An 18,578-nucleotide genomic window follows, 5' to 3' on the forward strand; every position below is an offset into this window, starting at 1 on the left:
TTCTCATCCCTCCTTCAGTGCTCCAAGAGGACAAATTTGCTTCAAAATATTTCAGGCTCAGTCATTTATTTTAGGCTGATGATACTGAAATACTGAAACCAGGAAAAGGCTGTCAAGCTCTCTTACTGAATTTGTTAAATAGTTTCCTTTAAATGAAAATAGAACATTTGGAAGGAGGGTCAGTGAACAGAGAATTAGTGACAAAAATGATTCCTTCTTATTTCATTAAGATTTTGGATTAGTTTTGCTTCTGCTTGCTCATAGTCCTTCAAACCAAAGGACATACTAGCCTTATTCTCTATGCTTCAGTGCAAAACAAATAATCATAGGCAGTGCATCACCTTCTAATGAAATGTGTTAGTGTGGAGATTTGCTGTTTCAGCCCTGGGAATGTAACTGGTGTTTAAATGTGCTCTTATGTTCCCTGATAAGGCTTGGTTGAGAAGACTGGATAGATTTGTACATCAATACAGCAAAAATTCTGGCAGTCCGAACAGTACCTTGGAGAGGGTGGGATCAACTGAGAAAAACTGTATTTAAGAAGCATGAAAAAAAAAGTTATAGACTTGCTTAGTCATAATAATTATCTTGTCTAAACACTTTGAAGACCAGTTAATTGCTTTTTTCCCCTTGAAACACAAGTTTGTTTTTTGCATGCTTCTTGGGAAAGTGCAGTTAGGAAAAGATATGGAAGGTAAGCTGCTGTCTGCTTGCTGTTAGTGTCATCTGGATTTAAATGTACCTTTTTGCTTTGCTGCTTTAAATTTGACTCTTTTTTATGTTGTGGGCATTCAAAGCAAGTGCCTTGTGATGTTCCAGCAGTGCCTGAATGCATCTGGGGGGTGCCAGTGGGGACAGTGTCCTGAGTACTTATGTTGACTTTTGCCATGCAATCCTTTCCCCTCTTCTTAGAAAACCAGTGAGAATTGCAGTGCTTCATCAGCCAGCTCAGCAAGACAACCCCAAAATCCAAGAGGTGCTGAGCAGTCCAGAAACTGTTCAGCACCAACAGCTGCAGCACCATCAGATTGCCAAGCAGATGGCAGCCGCGTGGTGTCGGATGGTGATGCTCAGCCTGCTGCTGCAGGGCCCTGAGGCGCGCTCATCTTACCAAATCCAGTGCATGGAATTCTGCTTCTCACCTGGGAAACGCTGGACTAGGAGCTCTAAAGTAGGACTTCCTTCATCTTAACAATCATAACGTGATGCAGTGCAAGCTTTTAACTGTATAAAGAATATTCATATGACTACACAGAGCAACATGAGCAGGGAAGCCAAAAGGTCGGATTCTTGAGGGAAGTGATGTGGGCAGATGTAATGGTAGGGAGAATTCTCAGCTGCTTTGCTAAAGCTGAGTCAAGTGCTATGAAATTTCTTTACCATCTGTGGAATAAAGGGAGTTCACTCCTCATTTGTTGAGGCACAGTGTGTCTGATTTGATTGGATAATTTTTTTTCTTTAAATTTATTCCCAAATCAAAATTAAATTACTTTTTTAAGGGAGACACTGAATTTCCCTGAATAGTCTATCAGAAAATACCAGATCTAATAATTCTAGCAATGTCATGAAAGTATCTCTGGAAAGATTTCTCAGAAACAGAGTAGCTTAAGGAAATGTATCTTAATATCATGGTGAGGGATGAAGTAAACCATATGCATATTCAAATAATATGTTTTTGAAGCTAATGTTCAGCTGTTTGAGATGGAAGTTTATTTCTGCAAAGCAAAGGTTTTGAACTGGCATTTTAGTGCCACACAAAAGCTGGAGGAAAGCTTCTGAAGAAGTTACCCTCTGTGCTTGCAGCCCTGCATGTGGGCATAAGGTTGTGTGCATTTGGGTAATTTTAGGTTTGATGTTATATTGAGACAGGAGTCTTTGATCTAGATTGCACAGCCTGAGATTGATCAGTGATCTTTTTGGGTTTTTTATTTCCTCATCTATACAGGGGTTTATTTAATGCAGTGTAGTTATTATGGTTATTTATTAAGAAAAAAGTAAGCTTTAAGTGCCTAGGGAAGGTGGGGGGGTAGGGAGGAATCACCTAAAAATCTTAAATGTTTAGGATTATAGGGGCAAAGTAGTGGATGCAGAAATCAAGTAGAGTGAGATTCTCAGGAGGAAGCAAATGTAACTCAATTGCAGTATGTTTAGGAAGTTACTTTGCCCAATGTCAAGACACTGGAGGACTTTGGATTATGTTTTGTCATGCTTCTTAATACTGTCTGCAGCCAGCTCGTGCTGGTGCATAGTGAAAATTGCTGCTGGAGGGAAATCCTCGGGCTCAGGGAAGAGTCAGGGGATCAGTCAGGACAGTGTTTTGGCCCATGCTCTTAGATGAGCAGCTTGTTCCCAGGAGATGCTGAGCACTCTGCTCCCCTGGGGGTGAGGGAGCGCTGCCCTCCTGGAAGTGAGATGTGTGTGAGGTACGAGGCCTTCCATGGGGAGGGTCTGGGGGGCTGAGCTGAGCAGAGGCAAGGCCAGCAGGAGCCCAGAGTCAGGGAGAGGAAGGTGGCAGCAGCTGAGCAGGAAAGGGGGTGCACAGGTTTACCCACTTTGACAACTTTTAGCTTGACTGAAGGGGTGTCCCGTAGCTGTGCTTTAGCTGTGCTTTTAGAACAACCCACGTTCTGGCAGTGCCTGGGACCAACACCATAGACAATAAAAAGAAACATCAATGACTAGCCACTAGTTACTTTTTTTGCACTTGAACTTAAATGTACTGTACTCACATAAATCCTCATGACTTGTCTAAGTGTCCTTTAAAATCAGAAATGTATTTATTGTATGTTTGTATAACTTGGGGGAGAACTAAAGACTGAACAGGTGACAGGACAGAAGGATGCTAAAAATCATCTTGAGGCTAACCAACCATTTGTTGAGTTCATGCTGTATGGTGTTACCTCAGCTGCTACTGCATAGCACCTGGATTGTGAAGTGAAGAGCTTGTACACTGTGTTTACACTTCAGAATTGTGTATTTGAAATGCCTGCTCTTTTTGGAATTGTATAGTCATTCTATGTTGCAAAATGGACATGTACACCTGGATTTTGATATTTGTGAAACTGTAAAAACTGTGGTAAGAAATATAAAATATCCATAACATATTTAATAGTATCAACATGAACTTTTATTTTATTTGTTCATATTAGAGTCAGCAGTGAACATAATCAACCTGAAGTGAAAATAATTCAGTGATAATGACCTTTTACTAAAGTCACTGGAGGATGCTGAACCAAGAGCCTGGGAACTACTCTTGCACTGTGTTAAAATAGTATTTGATAATAAAATCTGACTGTAGGCACCAGTTCCCTTCTGTGGGGTGCAGGGGCTGTTAAGGGACAAACCAATGTGTGTTGTAAACTGGTCAGTGTGAAAGAGTGCAGAGCATCACTGTGAACACTGCAGAGAACACAGAAAAATGTAACATCCTTTGTTAAGGGAGAAAGGCTTTTGTAGGGCAATGTTAGGGCAATGGATTAATGCCTAGATTCTGTTCCTAGATTTTCTAGCTGAAAACCAAAACAACAGCACTTAACAATTGTGTTTCAGTAAGGCTGTGTCATCTCCACATATCACAGGAGCACTGTGCAAGTGAACAGGGCTCCAGTGACAGCAGCTGCTTTTGGTGGGTCTTGTTTATGAAACCCTTTCAGTGTTGGAACAGGCTTGGGAGGATTTTTAAGGTCACCATTAGCTACCCACTAAGGTAGCCATCATCTTTCTCCTGTTGCTGCCATTCTGTTTTGCATGTATTTAAGAGTTTCCTGCTCTATTTTGAATAGTATTTACCCATCCCTGCCAGACAGTGGATCTCACAACTACATACAGCGTGAGTTGATTTTTATTTAATTTTTATTGCTTTTTAACTTTTTTCCTTGTTGAAGTAGGTGTACCTGGTATTCTTCTAAAACATGTAATTACCTAAACTAAGGTGGGGGGTGGGGCTTTTCCATTTAACATATTGCTTAGGTAAAATACTACCTTAATGTATAATCTGGGCCATTGTATGTAAATACATGTTATGTATTTACATGCCTCCATATTATGGAAGGGTAATCATCACTACCTCACCAAAGAGAGGATATTCAAAAACCTGTTTAAGCTCAAACAAATCTGATTCTCTTCCTTGGCCTCAAATTGCTTGGATGGGAGTTCTTGGCTAGCTATGAAGTACACTGAAAAAACCCTGTATTTCAAAACATGCAAAAAACATTAAGACATTTCTTTGAGTATCCTTTGCCTAATCCGTAATGATTTTATTACTCCATTTTCATGATGGTGACACAAAGATAAAATAAAACTGATTTGGTCTATGGTCATGGTTCAGGGGGAGTTTTCACCCTTCTCCCAAACCAGCCAAGATAATGAGGCCTTCCTCTGTTTTCACAACTGCTTGTGGCTAGTGCCAGAGCCCCCCAAGCCAAACCTGACTTCCCAAGTGTGGGTGGCAATTTAGCTGTGGATTTGGTAGCACCAGCCAAAGGTGAGTCTTGCTGCTAGCAGCCTTCCTAAACAGAACCCTTGCTCTATTTTTGAATGTTCTTGATTTAACAGCAAGTGCACTTTGGATCACCTGCTTGACATGGCTTTTCTCTGCTAAACATGCTTTAGATTCTGCATAGGTACTTAAAACTTTATGGCACTAAAAGGTGTTAAGTGTCTCTTTACTGTAAAATGGAAGTGTTTCTTTTAAGCTGAAGCAATATAAAGGAGAAACGACCACATCAGTAAGGCTTTAAAGCTTTCAAGCACCAACTCTGAGTCCTTTGTTACACAGAGGAGCTCCTGGATTATGGTATGGCCACACTTAGCACCGTTGGAGGTAACGGGTTTTGTCCCTGCTGCAGCGATGGGCAAGGAGAACCCAGGACAGCACCTGCACTGCTGAAGTCATGCTGCACCACTAGGCATGTCACAAAGGACAGACAGCCCTTTTAAAGCACATAGATCCAGTCTGACATGCCTTTCTTGAGCACCAACTGCTCCCCATTGCTCACAGTTCCCAGTGGCTTTGTGAGATCAGATGGTGCATTAATCAGAATTAATGGTCTTTTGTCTTCTGCAGTTTGTAAGACAGTAAAGGAAAACAGCAGAGTGAGAACAGAAGAATACAGGGAAAGACAGTCTAAAGAACAAAAGAAAGAAATTACTTCTTCAGGTGGGTGAACTGAGGTACACACACTACTCCCTAGCATAGGACTGTGTGATACATAAGCTGAAAAGACACATGACTGCCTAAATTTCTCTCTGGTCCTCCCCGCTTCTCCTGTGAGAAGCCCCACAGACAGCTGAGAAAGGGAAGGTAAAAGACAGATTTTACCCTAATTGTTTTCCAGCAATGATTTTCTGCTTCTTACTCAGTGAACAAACTACTGGCTACTCTGAGGCCAGTGGAGCTCTGTGTGGGTTATCTGCATTCCCAGTTCCAGGCTCACAGCAGCACTCTGGCTCTGCTAATAGCAGCTTCTCCAAGCAGCTGAAACAGCCTCAGCCTTTGTGGCCTTTTTGGAGCTCTGCAGAGGCCTGGAATAGACAGCAGCACCTGCCTGAGGTAAGCTGACACTGAAACTGAAGGCAATAGCAAAAATGTTTAGGGATGGAAAAACCTCTCCCAAACCATTATCAGAGGTGGAAAAGCAGAGGGCTAGAGAAGGGTTTAGCAGAAGATCTGTACAAGAGGGAAGAAAGTATGTAAATAAACAAAGACTTAGAAAGAACAAAATGCTGTCTAACTACAGCAGAGGTCAAGAATGGAATAATATGGGCGGAGGGTGAAAAATCAGACAGCATTCTGAGGAGCAAGGGGAGCTTAAAACTAAAGGCAGAGGCAGGATGAAGCTAACAGACCAGCCCAGCCAGAAGGGGAAACAAACCTCGTTCAGCTGCATCAACTCTCTATAAAAGTCTCACAAACAACAAACACAGTTTATCAACACTCTAAAAGCATTATCAGAAGTCTTGACACAGAGGGTACTGAGTAAAAAGGAGAGTATTAAAAATGGCTTTTCCTTCCTCTAGTGCTCAGCACAGAGGACTTGATGGAAAGGGCCAAAACAGATTCTCTGTTTACTAGAGGTAGTGTTCTTGGTAAAAGAAGGCATCCTGGCGGACAGGCTGTCTCCAGTACTTGCCTTGGAAATACACAATGTTTGTTTTCCTAGTGAAAATACCCATAGCATGAGATTCCTCTTCACTTGAACAGCCCCCATGGTAATCAGGTGACATTGGTGATACAGGAAAGAGTTTTTTTCAAAGATCCTTCTTTTTCCACCAGCAACCACAAGAAAAGGCCAAGTGTGAGTTCTCATTCTGTATCCTCTCTTTCTAGGAGAAGTGTGTTTTCTGTCTTGTTGTTGTTATTTCTCAAAGCTCAGAGCAGCTCAGTAGCATATGGAAATGGAATTTGTGAATGCATTTCATTTTCATTCTCCTCATCTTCTTCATGGACAGAATTGGCTGGCTCATCTTGCTCAAACTGTGCCCTTGTCTCAAAGAGCTGCTCTTCCAGGAAGAAGCTCCCAATGCCATACTGCTCATCATGTGCCTTTGTTTCTGCAGCTGAGACGTGGGGAGATCCCAGAACAAAAGCTGCAAACCTGACAAATTTTGGAAGGGAAAAGTTATCAACTGAGAAATATAAAGAAGAAATACTGTAAATTCTAGAGGTATTGCTATTTAGGAAGGAGTGTTGTAAGGACATCCCCACAGGCAGTGCAGATGAGGGGAAGTTCCAATAACGGATGGCAACAACCACAAAGATTGGTTTTCCCAGCTCATCTTTTCAGTATTTCTGTAGAAGTAACTTTTGCTCTTCTGGAAACCATCTGCAAGGTCTTGTGACTAAGCAAGAAGATCTAACTTCGTTTTCACATCTTGTCAGTACTTGCAGGATAATCCAGACTAAGCATTTGTACAGTGGGGTAGTTGGTACTTTAGCTTCTAAAAATAAATTAAAGCTGTAGCACATTTGAGACAAAGGCTGCAAGAATTCAGGTGTGTTGATATTGCTAATGAAAGGAAAAATTGAAAATTCTGCACTCCTACGTTGTATGTAGTCACCCTGTTGCTGGTGCTGTGTGTGCACTGTGGGCAAGCTGAGCTCAAGTCTTCCCAAAGAATTCCTGCCTCTAGTGAAGCTGGAGCTGCAGACTGGGAATTCTCCAAGTAAATGCCAGAACAAAGCATGAACTTAGCACTGTCCCTATACTGCAATCCTCCACCAATCTTCCTTTCAGTGGGCAACTCCATTGAGGAGAGAGAACGGAGCTGGAGGTTTCTGGCAAGAGTGTGGGAACAGACGGCAGTTCTGGCACCTGGGTAAGTGTCGACAGCATCAGAGAAATGTATGAAAAAGGAAATGCAGCTACATTCTGGAGTTCTGGTAAACTGATCAATAATTTACATTTCAGACTTAACATTTCTGTGAGATGAATGTCGTCACCTCACTGTTCTTGGAAGCTCTGTTAGTCTAAATGGGGAACAGTTTGCCTTGGGATGAACCACAGTCTGATGCTTAATGGGAGCTGGGAGGGGTTCTCCAAATTGATTTGCTGTTGGTTCTCCTTTTTATTTCCCTTTTCACAACCAGAGAACAGTCTATAACACCTCTATTAATGAAATGATGGCTAGAAAATGTGTGTCAATACATTTGGTGGTATTTAATTTTACAATACAACAGTAAGCTTTCACTTTTTTCCCTCTCCATCATTCTAAAGGCAAGCAGCTTAGAAAGTAAGACTGGTTAACAGTAAATCTATAAAACCTGGCAGAGAGGCTGTCTGCGTGCCAGTCCAAGGAAGATGAAGGTTCTGAAACTGGGTTTAACTTGTTACTGAATAAATTCCAAACTGACTGGGGTTCCTTTAAAATGGTGACAATTGGTTCTGTGGCAAGGACTAAGTCTTTGTGGCTGGCTAATATTTGAAACTCTGCTTCTGATCTCTTGAAGTTTTTGTTTTTATGGGAATACACTGTTATGATTAATTTTATACTCTACAGGGTTTTCTGGCTTTGCTTGCTTGACCCTTCCTGACCTATATTTGTCTTAGTTTTATCTCTTAAGCTATACATGGCACAGCTCTTCTACCTGTTCTACTTGCTTGTTGCAGGTATTGATTTCTTTCTCTGTATACTTAGTCTTAGATAGTGATACTTCAATAATAGGATTCCCTGACTCTGCAGATTTGCAGTTGGAGAGCTTACTATAGGTAATATTTGAGTATGTATCTTCACTGTGCCCCAGTTTTACACCACAGAAAAGGGCACTGTTCTAAAACCTGAAGCAGGGCAATTTCACTGGTTAGAGAGGCACCAGAGTCACTGCAAGGGCTTACAGAGGCACTCTAGGAAGCCTTTAAGTTCTGTGACCATGAATCAGCTGTGAAGGTCTGCAAATTGCCAAGAGTAATTTGTGGTCAGGGAGGAACAAAGAGAAATTCAATGCCATCAGCGAGCAATCCCCTCGAGAGGTGTGGCTGTGGTCCTGAGTGGGATATGCAAGATAAACACATCTGGAACAGTGCCTGCAGTGGCATTTAGGTCTGCAGTGTGTTTAGGTGTGCAATGTGTTTCCTGTTTTAGAGAAGCCAAGGTTTCTTACCTGTGTGGAGCCTGGAGTTTGGATACAGCTATCCATGATGGGAAGTCAGGGCTCCTGCAGAACGAGCGCAGCTCCTCCAGAGCTGTGATCGTTTCACTTTCACCTTGTTCTCGATACTCCTCTTCAGTAAGATATTTAAACACCAATTTTTTTGATTTAAAGTGATGCTTCATTTTTCTAGAACAAAATGAAAATAAACAGTATTTATAAAGTCTTCTGCCATGTAATTATCTGCCCTTTTTCTCTGTACCTGCTATTAAAATGCATTAGTCACCTCTACCCTTTTAAGAGAACAAGCTGCATTCTTATATTTGAGGGCAAGGCATGTAATGTTTGCTAGCCTGTTTACCCTAGGTCTTAACCAAAGCTGTAGAATTTCACATGATATTTAATGAGCTTCAGATGAGCTTTAGATCAGGTCCTTATTGTGTATGCATGGACTAGAATCTCACAGAATTAAATAGATGGCTGCTTGCTCAGCCATTTTAAGGTGCAAAATGTGTCTGTGCAGAGACATGGGCTGAATCAAAACTCAGTCTGCATATGTTACATCAAAGATAAGCAATGCTCTAAGCCTGTTGTGAGTTGTTCATGTTGTTTACTAGCTAGCTTCTCTTAAATCTTGCTCTGAATTACAAAACTGAGTAGTCTGAGGCCAAAATGTTTACAATCTGATGGTTTTTTAGTTGCTGCGTAGTGATGTATAATATAATTAGATATAAATTAGAAAGTGTGCCATGTTCTGTTTCCTTCTGTCAACTGCTTTCAATTTAAATGTTGTGATGAGTTAAGAGAAGCAAGGGCTGGATGCCCATAAAACTTTCAGCTCTGTATAAAAACACCTGCTCCAACATCAGCAGCATTTAACTTTCCTTCTTTTATCCCTTTAAAGCAGAGAACTGTAGTAGTTGTTTAGGTCAAATGGTGAAGGGTCTTGCTGGCTCAGTGAGATCCACTGTTCTTAACAATAAATACTGCAAGACTTTAAATTATTTTGATATATTTGCTGCTCTGAACTGTGTATCTGGCATCGTGGCCTCACAGTTTGGTGCTGTGACTTAAGGATTTTGAAACAGAAAAATTCAAAAGCCCTTTTCATTCTCCTAAGAGAGATTACTTGTAGAGCTGTATTTCTTTATAGAAGCATCAGTTCATACAAACCAAAAAGAAAGAACTACATGAAGAATAAACTACAGTGTTTCAGAGTAAAACTTGAAAGTAAAACTTGTGGCCACATCATACTGATTCAAGAGCATTTCGAACCTGTTTACAACAGGTGCTGATCTTACATGTTGCTTTTGAAACAGCTGTTGCTCCTCAACTGCAGGCAAAAATTGGTCTACAACAAATGACAAATTCTACCTAAAATAAAAACAATTCAGGCTGCTTCATACTTCAGCATGTAAAAAGAGAAGATAAAGACTAAAGCAGTATGTTTTTCAAAAGTAAACAGTGTGTATAAAAAAAACCCCAAACCCAAATTATTTGTTTTTTATTATTTTGGTTATGCCAGTTCTAGCCTTTGCCTCTTCCTACTTCTCTGCGGTTCAGCAGAGTCCACAGCTATGGAACAGTCTGTACTAAAGACTATGAAGCTGGATGCCATCCATCCCTGAAGGTAAAAAACAGATGTCAATTGGCAAGGCTTTTTAGAATCTTCATTTGAGCATTGCACTTGTGCTAAAGCATATTTCAAATTCAAGGATGAGCAAACACGTTGTTCCTGTATTGCTACTGCAAACACTCAGCAAGTTAAGGTGTACCTACTGCAGGCAGTTCCTGTTCAATTCCAAAATGTAAATGGGCCTCTAGGAATGCTGAGGAATATCTCCCTAGTTCTGATAGATTGCTTCTATGAATGAAAAGGAGAAAAACTAAAATCATGGAGAATGCTATTTTGTGGACATGTGATTTTAGTCTCTGAACTCTCTTCAACCTCCAAGGACTGTCACTTTTGAACAGCTGCATCCTTGGTGATGGTTCAGTGTTTTATCTCTAGGATTCCATATGAGTTCACTGCAGCTTCTCTCACTACACATCAAACCAAGGCAGTACTGCTGCAGTCTCATCAATCAAACAGAAATGTTCTGGTTGCCATATGCTGTGGACTAGAAGGTGCTACATTTGTCCTTAAGAACACAGTCACACTTCTCCATTATCCACAGAACAAAACTCATGCTTAAAACTGCCAAGTGGAAAATCATTTCTGTGTCTCTGGACCTTAAACCTTTCCTAAGGCAGTTTTACATTTGGCAAAATTCTGAACTAGTACTAGAAATTCCATATATACACCATTATTGGTGTATATGTGGTATAAGTCTAGGGTTTTTTTCATGATCAGCTTCCAGCATTCCCTGGTTCTCTCGGGATTTGGACATTCACAAACAGACACAGACCTGGCAATGTGACAGGCAGCACCCAGGGGGTAACAGAGGCCTTTGGAGCAGAGGCTGACTGCTATGACTGCATATGCAACTTGAGGGATGGTGACTCCAAAGTAGATGAGGACAAAGGCTGTTAATTGGAGTGTCCATGTGAACAAGGTTATGCTGAGCTCTGTGGTCAGCGGCCCATGCTGATAGCTAATGGCAAAGCTGGTAATCCCCACAGCCAGAAAATACCCTGTAGGAACAGAAAAGGACATGGAGAAAAAGATGCAAACTACCCCTAGAACCTTTACTTTGCTTCCCAAAGCTGGCAGCTGCTGTGAAGTGTAGCCTGCTGATTCCTGTGTTGTGTTACAGGTAACTGCATGATGTTTTATGTGCTTTCTATTTCCGAAGTGTGCCAAGAGTTCACAAGGTTATCTCTGAACAGCTTTTAGCCAATGCTGTGGGCTGCACATGAATTCTCACATGACCATGCTGAGGCAGGTGCCAGATCAATAGGTTTGTCAGCCCCTGCAGCCACATCCCATTCCCAATGTGTACATCCATTTCCCACAGCCAGCAAGCTGCAGACCAGAGGAGCTGCCCTTTTGCTCTTACAGGAAAAGTATGTAACAACAGCAAATAAATGAACAAATAATGCAAGCAAAATCTGCTCTTAGAACTCTACATCTCTTACAACTTTACAGTCTTCTACATCAAACTCTTTATTCAATGATACAATGTGAGTAAACACTCATTTAGTGGATTAGGAACCTTTAGAATATTTCAACATCTGTGGCTTAGGAGAAAATAGAGCTCTATATGAGTCACTTGATTTTCTTTTTTTATGGGCAAGTATTCATCTGACCACTAAATTAAACCAAAATCTGCAGCACATTTCTTGGTAATTTTCTTACCCAACAGGTAGATTTTGTGTTCAGACCACAACCACTGTATATTCTCTTTGAAGCAGTAAATAAAATAGAGAGAGACCATCCAGGAGCCACTCATTAAAATCCAGAAGGTACTGTGCTAGAAATTAAAAAAAAAAAAAAAAAAAGTGAAAAAAAACTTCATTAAAAAAACTCAAGCCAGAATCAGGACCAGTGTTTCCAAAGGAACTCACAGGAAAAAGCAGATATGAAATTCTTTAGACCTACAGGGTTTGAGACTTCCACTGCACAGTCCTCTGCATGCTACAACACAGTATCAATTCCAAGCAGACCAACTGCATCCCTGTATTTGTGTATCCTGTCACAGTATAACCCTACTGACATGTTCCCAATTAACATATCTCAGCAATATTATGGGAATGCACAGGCTTTATTAAACTAAAGGAAAAATTCCCATCTGCCTTACAATGAATTGTCTCTGGTGAATGGAAGAGAATCTGTCTCAGCTGCCACTGTATTTTTATTTAAATTGATTCATAGACTCAGAGGTAAGTTTAGCTCCAGTTCAATGAAAATAATTTATGTTTCAGAACAAACTCTTCTTGTACATCACCAATGCCTGTTCAGTTTAAACTCAGGAGAAAGCTAAATAGAACTTGACTCTGACCTAACTCTATTTACTTGATTCAAGCAATGCTGCAGTCATTTCAGTGCAGTTACCTGGCCACAAAACCAGAACAAGGTCAGAATCTGGCTCTGTACTGTCACTTCTTGTATTATGATGATTACTATTATTTTATTTTATAAATGTAGATTTACCCTTGGAATAAACCTTTTAAGTGTCAACAGGACAAAGACTAGCAGAGCAAGAACACCCAGTATTACTCCAGAAAGGTAAAAGAACTTGGCACTCCTGTAAAGAGAACAACAGAGAATATGGTGAGAAGTATCATTTGTAATTGGTTAAGACACCAACATTTGTACAAACAGCAGTGATGTTCAGTAAGAACTGAAATCAGCTGTAAGTTAGAGTTGTAGTTATACAGTAAGCAGGCCCAGTTCAGGTATTAAATCTGTGTAAGGAAAAATTCCCAGGAGATACTTAAGGTCACTGGAGTTGTTAGAGGTTAAGAGACTGTGCTGGGGTTTTTTAAAGCTCACACTACTTCTCCCTGCATTGACCTTCTAGTCTCTAGTACACAGACGAAAATGAAATAACCAATATGGTTCTGCACTGCAAGAGAAGTTTTATTTTAATTTAAAATGCAGAAAACCCCCACAAACCCACAAGTTTTTTCTCCTAAGCATATGCATTCATAAATTCTATCTTCTTAATTCAGAGTTAATGCTATAAAACCTATTGCTGCTCTGCTTGTTTCAGAGGTGCCTCCTGACAATTATTTTGTGACTCACTTTGCTTTGAAGTTGTGGGCACATATTTTGCTGTAACAACTGAGTATCCTCCCTTACGTGCTATGAAAAATGTGCATCAGAAGAAAGGCTGGCACAAAGGTGGAGGCAAAAGAGGCCCCACATGACTTTATTTCTAAGGAAAAGCATCATTAATAATCAGCATTATTTAGCATTCAGCTATCCTCAGTGGTCTAAAAAAGGGAAAAAGGACTTTTCTGATCCACACACTTGCCCACTGAGGATTGATTGTCTTGGTGTTCCCCAGTGCAGGGAGCTTGGATACAAAAACCCTAACACAGCTGATTGATAAACAGCATTAGGCACTCCAAGATATGTCACAATCTGTCCAAACACAAATGGTATGAGGAAGTTTTAAATATATATTCAGTTCCTTATTTCACTTTCCCAAAGAACTGCCTCTTTAGCTTAGAAAACAGACCAAAGATGCACAAGCTTTGGGAAAGAAGGTCAAAAGCAGCCAGTACTCACCTGCTCAGGCTGTTTGCAAAATGGAACAGAAAAATTCCAGCTACAAACAAAAACAAGAGCTTTCCATCTAGCACTAAAAAGGGGGGAAAGAAATAGAAATTGACTTTAGAGTAATTCAGTCTGAAATGCTGATTATATAAAATATCAACAGAAAAGTCCCAAGCTTCTTACAGAAGAGATGGTACATTCAGTAGCACTGGCAATACCAAGCCATCTGTAATCTGAACTCAAAGATTTGGTACTTACTTTCTCTTTTCACCCTCACAACGTATGGTTCAATTTTGAAGGGTTGTATTTTGAAACAAACGTCCTCTCCATATTGTTTTATGCTCAGAAAAGTTTCTGTACATGTCTCTGGCTTCCAGAGGATTTGAACAGCACATGCAACAAACTCAAAAACAGTTTCTGAATTCCGGCAGTTGTTTTTTTCTGAAATAGGCTCAAACCGGAACCTTTCTCTGCTGTTAACTTTTATCTAGAAACAAAGAACAGAAAACACAGAGAAGCAGCTCACAATCACTGTGGGGTTTGGTGAATTATACTGCATATCAGCCATGCATGTGGTAATGAAAATCAGTCTTAATGGTTTAGTATTGGTTATTTATATTATGCAAAGATTAATTGTTTACAATTAATACCTTACAAGGTAATTCAGAGAACTCACTGGCAGCAAAGTTCAGTGGAGGGACCTCAATCCATCCAAAAGCACAGTGGGTTTGGTTTTACTGTGACACTTGCCCACACACAAATTTCTAACAAAGCTAGTGATACCTGACTGACCACAGTTTGTTTTGTGAATGTTGATACCCTTCCTCCTTCCCCTCCTGAACTGTAACAAATTTGATTTGCTTTTCTTTATAATGCAATCTTCATGTTGGGGACATAAGAGGGATGAGGAAAATGAAAGATAGCATAACCAGAAATTTAAATAGAAGCACATTCCTGTTGGGTATTTTGGAGTTTTTTTTCTGGATCCCAGTGCCCTCTCCCACCAAACTGATCAAAGATCTTGTCCATCTTCTAAGCTGAGGTGATTTTCCTGAGGACTCTGATACATTCTTTAGGGCCTACTAGACAACAAAGACCTATGTGCAAAAAAGTGATGCAAGGGATAATAAACCAGGTTTGTACTGGGAAAGGAGACAATGTGTCAGCAAGCAGTTTGTTGTGGAAAAAATCTGAACTTCCTGCTTTTAAACACTGACTCCAGGAAAGTTTGTGGGACTGATGGAGGGTTCTACCACCTGGAGCCTGCTACCATTCATAAAAACACCTGCAACATGTTCCTGAGGAAAAGTCCTGGGAACAAAGTGATGTTCCACTTTCGGATACCTGAGAGAACAGTCCTCCAACAGAGACAAAATGAAACTATTTCCTTCCTTTGTCTGGAGACACACTTCCAGGAAAGTAAAGGAACCATGGAGATGGTTAGCTCACTCCTTTAGCTGTTGAAGGGATTTTTATCTGCTTCAAGCTAATCTCTAAATGTGTGTCTGGTAAGATGACCCTCTGCTAACTCAGGAGAAGAAACACATTGCTGCTGCTGTTTGTTCATTAGTCACAATCTAATGAGCCTTTGGTTCCTACACTTTGGTGTGCTGTGGTGAGAGAGCCACAGAACTGCATGTAGTCCTCAGATTTAGAAGTTCCATAAAGGCAGCTGGTGATAGGCAGAAGCATTTGTTGCAGAGGTTAACAGTGATCCATCAACAGAAAAGGTGTGCAAGAATATAATACACAATCCTGAATTAATGTTTTTGTCGCACCATAACACTCTTAAGGCAGAGACGAAACCTCACTGCATCCCAACTGGAGGCCCATAATGCTGGATTTATATCATGGTCACAGCTATTTAATTCCATAGAGATGCTGCCCTGATCCTGCTAACTAGCTGGGAAAAGCTCACATGAAATGTACTGACTGACCCCAGAACAGCCTCTCACCTGGATAGTTGACCACAGGTACTGTAAGTGAATGGTTCTGTTTTGCACATAGCAGTAACAGTTTTCATCCTGCTTCTGGATGACATCCATTTCCTGCAATAAGCTGCAGTTTTTACCTGGGGGAAGCAAAAAAGTTAATTTTAGGCATGTGTCAAATACAAATATCTAATTATAGTCCATTTCATTGTTGTAAATCCTGACAGAAACATGTTCAATATGATTTAGATGGAAATTCAAATTGGACTTTTAATCAAGTAATTTAGACTCCAAAGTAAACTGCAATACCTTTGGAAAAGAAAAAAAACAAAAACAAAAACCAAAAAAAAAAAAAACAAAAAAAACCACACACAAAAAAAAAACAAAACAAAAAAAAAAAAAGAGGGTGGTGGTATTTTTAAAAAATGTACTCCAGAAAAGCTTGGCTTCAGCGTCAGTGTTTTGATGGCACTGGAATAGGGCCTCTGGGCCAAATTCACTGCTGCCATGAGTGGGTGTAGCTCCACCAGAGTTCCCTGTACCAGTGGTGAATGCAACTGTGGGAGTCTGAGCAGGTAAACAGACTTACATATTAACACAGTCATTTAGCACATGACACAGCTGCTGATCACAAAAGTCATACTCCTCTCCCTCAGAAATGTTTGTGATGTTAAATCACACAACTCTTCTTTTTAGAACAATTTTTCTCCTGTCCCCGTCCAGCCATGGCATGTAATAAGGGAACTGCACTGACAGCTCACCATAAATTGTTGAATTAGAGATGTGAATTGTTCTAACCCTCCTGAAACCTTAGTGAGCCCCTATGATCTTCAGAATTAAGATTGCACTTTTGAGCAAAAGTGGACCTAAAAGATTAATGGAGCAAAGTTTCAGATACATTCTGATCTATATACATGTGTAAAATATATCCTACAGTGCATTACCACAGTGTTTCAAGAACATAATTAAAGAGAAGCATAGAGGAAATAATTACACATCCTAACAGAGGGACTCATCTAGCTTACTGAATAGAAAATGTAGGTCTCAGCCAAGCTCAGTAATAACTAACATGCAGCTAACTAACATGCTGTCATGCACTCAGAGCAGCAAAATGGGTATGTGCAATCTCAACCCAGACAAGGAGATGCTGTTTGCAGGTAAAAACCTGCTGTGTCTCTATAAGGAAGATGAAATTAGGCTAAATTATATTTTAACAAATTTAGTTAAGCCAGTGAAAAATACTGTGTAAATGTTCTTACTCAGGTTTATTATAGTTCTTACTTAGGTTTATTATAGCATTACAGAATTATTGTCCACACACGATCCTACTAAACTGGTTTAACCTTAAAATTTTTTTTGTGGAAAAATTACCCATCGGATTCATTTTCATTCGTGGCAAATCCAGTGGGAGGGAGCACAACCACTCAGACAAGCACTGGCTGTACCTTTAGACAGGCACTTTCACGAAAGCCATGGCACGATGCTGCAGAAGGATTATTTGTCACTGACGCAGCAGGGAGGTGAGGCTGGGCACTACCCAGGCCTAAAACCAGGATAATCCAGCAACAGGAAATGGCAGGGCCAAAACACAGCCCAGAGAGTCCACACCTCCCCTGAAGGGCATCTTAGGATTTCCTGCCACCACGGATAAAGTATCCATCCGTGTCAACGGCAATGTCATCCACGGGCAAGGCTGGCAGGTATTTTCTTACCACCCATAGTTTTAAGGCATTTTTCTTGAGAAAAAACAGCTGCTTGAGATGTTACATCAGCTCCACAGAGCGAGACAATGATGTTCCAAAAGGAGACATGCTTCGGTATAAGTAACTCTGAGGTGGTGCTGGGTTTAGCTATTGGGAGGACACACTTGTAGAGTAACTCAAATTCTAAGACTGCAAGCAAAGAAATTCGAAATTATAAGCCATCAGCATCTGCTGCAGAATCCAGAGGATGCCCAAGACTCGAGAACGTCAATGCAAGGAGGAAGCCGGTTCTCCACTTCCTTATTGCTACTACAACTGAGCACAGCCTGCAGGGGTTTGCCTGCCCTCAAACACGTTAATAAAAGACCTGTTCTGCACCCTATTCCCTGGCCCGAGCTCCTGAGGAAGCCAGAGGGAGCCGGACACCCAAGAGGCAGCTCCCGGCCCCGCCGCTGGAGCGGGCGGGACGCGCCCGCCCTCAGTGCGCCGCGGTTCCTTTGTCCGTGTGCGGGCTCCGTGTCCTGTCCGGACCGCTTCCCATTCCCTGTCCCCGGCTACGGCGCGGGGCCGTCCTGCGGGACCCGTACTGCGAGGGAGAGCCGGGGCACACGGCAGAGCGCCTCAGGCCGCGGCTGCCCCGGTTCCGCTACAGCTGCCGGCGGGGCGAGCGGCCCCGGCCGTCAGCCGGGCAGCGCCATGTTGGGCGGCAGCGGGGACCGCGGGGCCCAGGGACAGCGGGAGCGGAGCGAGTCCCCGCTCCCGAAGGGATGGGCTGAGCAACCCCCGGCCTGTGAGCGCCCGCCCTGCCCCGGGCCCGGGAGGGGACGGGCAGTACCTGCTGGCGGCGCCTCCCCGCTGCCCGCGGCCGCCCCGGGCAGCGCCAGCCGGACGAGCAGCAGCAGCAGCCCCGGCCCCGGGAGGGCCCGCGGGCGCTGCCGGCGGCGGGGCGGCCACGCCGGACCCATGCGGCCGCCTCCGGGCTCGGCCCTCGCGGCCGGCGCAGGGCGGGGCAGGGGCGGTGCGGCCCCGCTGCCCGCTCCCCCCGCGGGGCCGCCGGCGGCCCGGGGCTCCACCCGCGGCACCCGGAGCTTGTGAGGGGCTGAGGGATCCGTCTGGAGGGGGACAGCCCGCCCTGCGCTCCTCTTCTGCCCTCCTTGGGGCTGAGGGGAGGAGGAAAACCATCGTGGCTTGGA

The 18,578-nt window shown here is 42.3% G+C and overlaps 2 protein-coding genes across 5 annotated transcripts in view; one reads left to right on the plus strand and one right to left on the minus strand.

The window, feature by feature from the left end:
* MFSD6 (major facilitator superfamily domain containing 6) overlaps positions 1-3,114 on the plus strand; it is a 34,473-nt gene extending 31,359 nt beyond the window's left edge. For 3 of the 4 annotated variants that reach the window (XM_059476494.1, XM_059476492.1, XM_059476493.1), the window contains exon 7: positions 913-3,114. In XM_059476494.1, the coding sequence (XP_059332477.1) occupies positions 913-1,095 (183 nt within the window). In that variant the 3' untranslated portion in view covers positions 1,096-3,114. Of the gene's footprint in view, positions 1-675; positions 695-912 lie in introns of all 4 variants that reach the window. The other variant, XM_059476495.1, reaches the window with a different exon arrangement.
* A 1,106-nt stretch (positions 3,115-4,220) lies between these two features.
* On the minus strand, positions 4,221-18,315 carry NEMP2 (nuclear envelope integral membrane protein 2). The gene is made up of 9 exons (XM_059476496.1): positions 18,221-18,315; positions 15,707-15,822; positions 14,010-14,238; positions 13,764-13,836; positions 12,681-12,774; positions 11,886-12,000; positions 10,996-11,221; positions 8,600-8,776; positions 4,221-6,596 (listed from the first exon to the last, which is right to left on the minus strand). The coding sequence occupies exons 2-9, from the start codon at positions 15,794-15,796 to the stop codon at positions 6,371-6,373; spliced, it is 1,230 nt and encodes a 409-aa protein (XP_059332479.1). The 5' UTR covers positions 15,797-15,822; positions 18,221-18,315; the 3' UTR covers positions 4,221-6,370.
* Positions 18,316-18,578: the final 263 nt, after the last annotated feature.

The sequence above is a fragment of the Ammospiza nelsoni genome, chromosome 7 (assembly GCF_027579445.1).
Source record: "Ammospiza nelsoni isolate bAmmNel1 chromosome 7, bAmmNel1.pri, whole genome shotgun sequence".
Taxonomy (NCBI): domain Eukaryota; kingdom Metazoa; phylum Chordata; class Aves; order Passeriformes; family Passerellidae; genus Ammospiza; species Ammospiza nelsoni.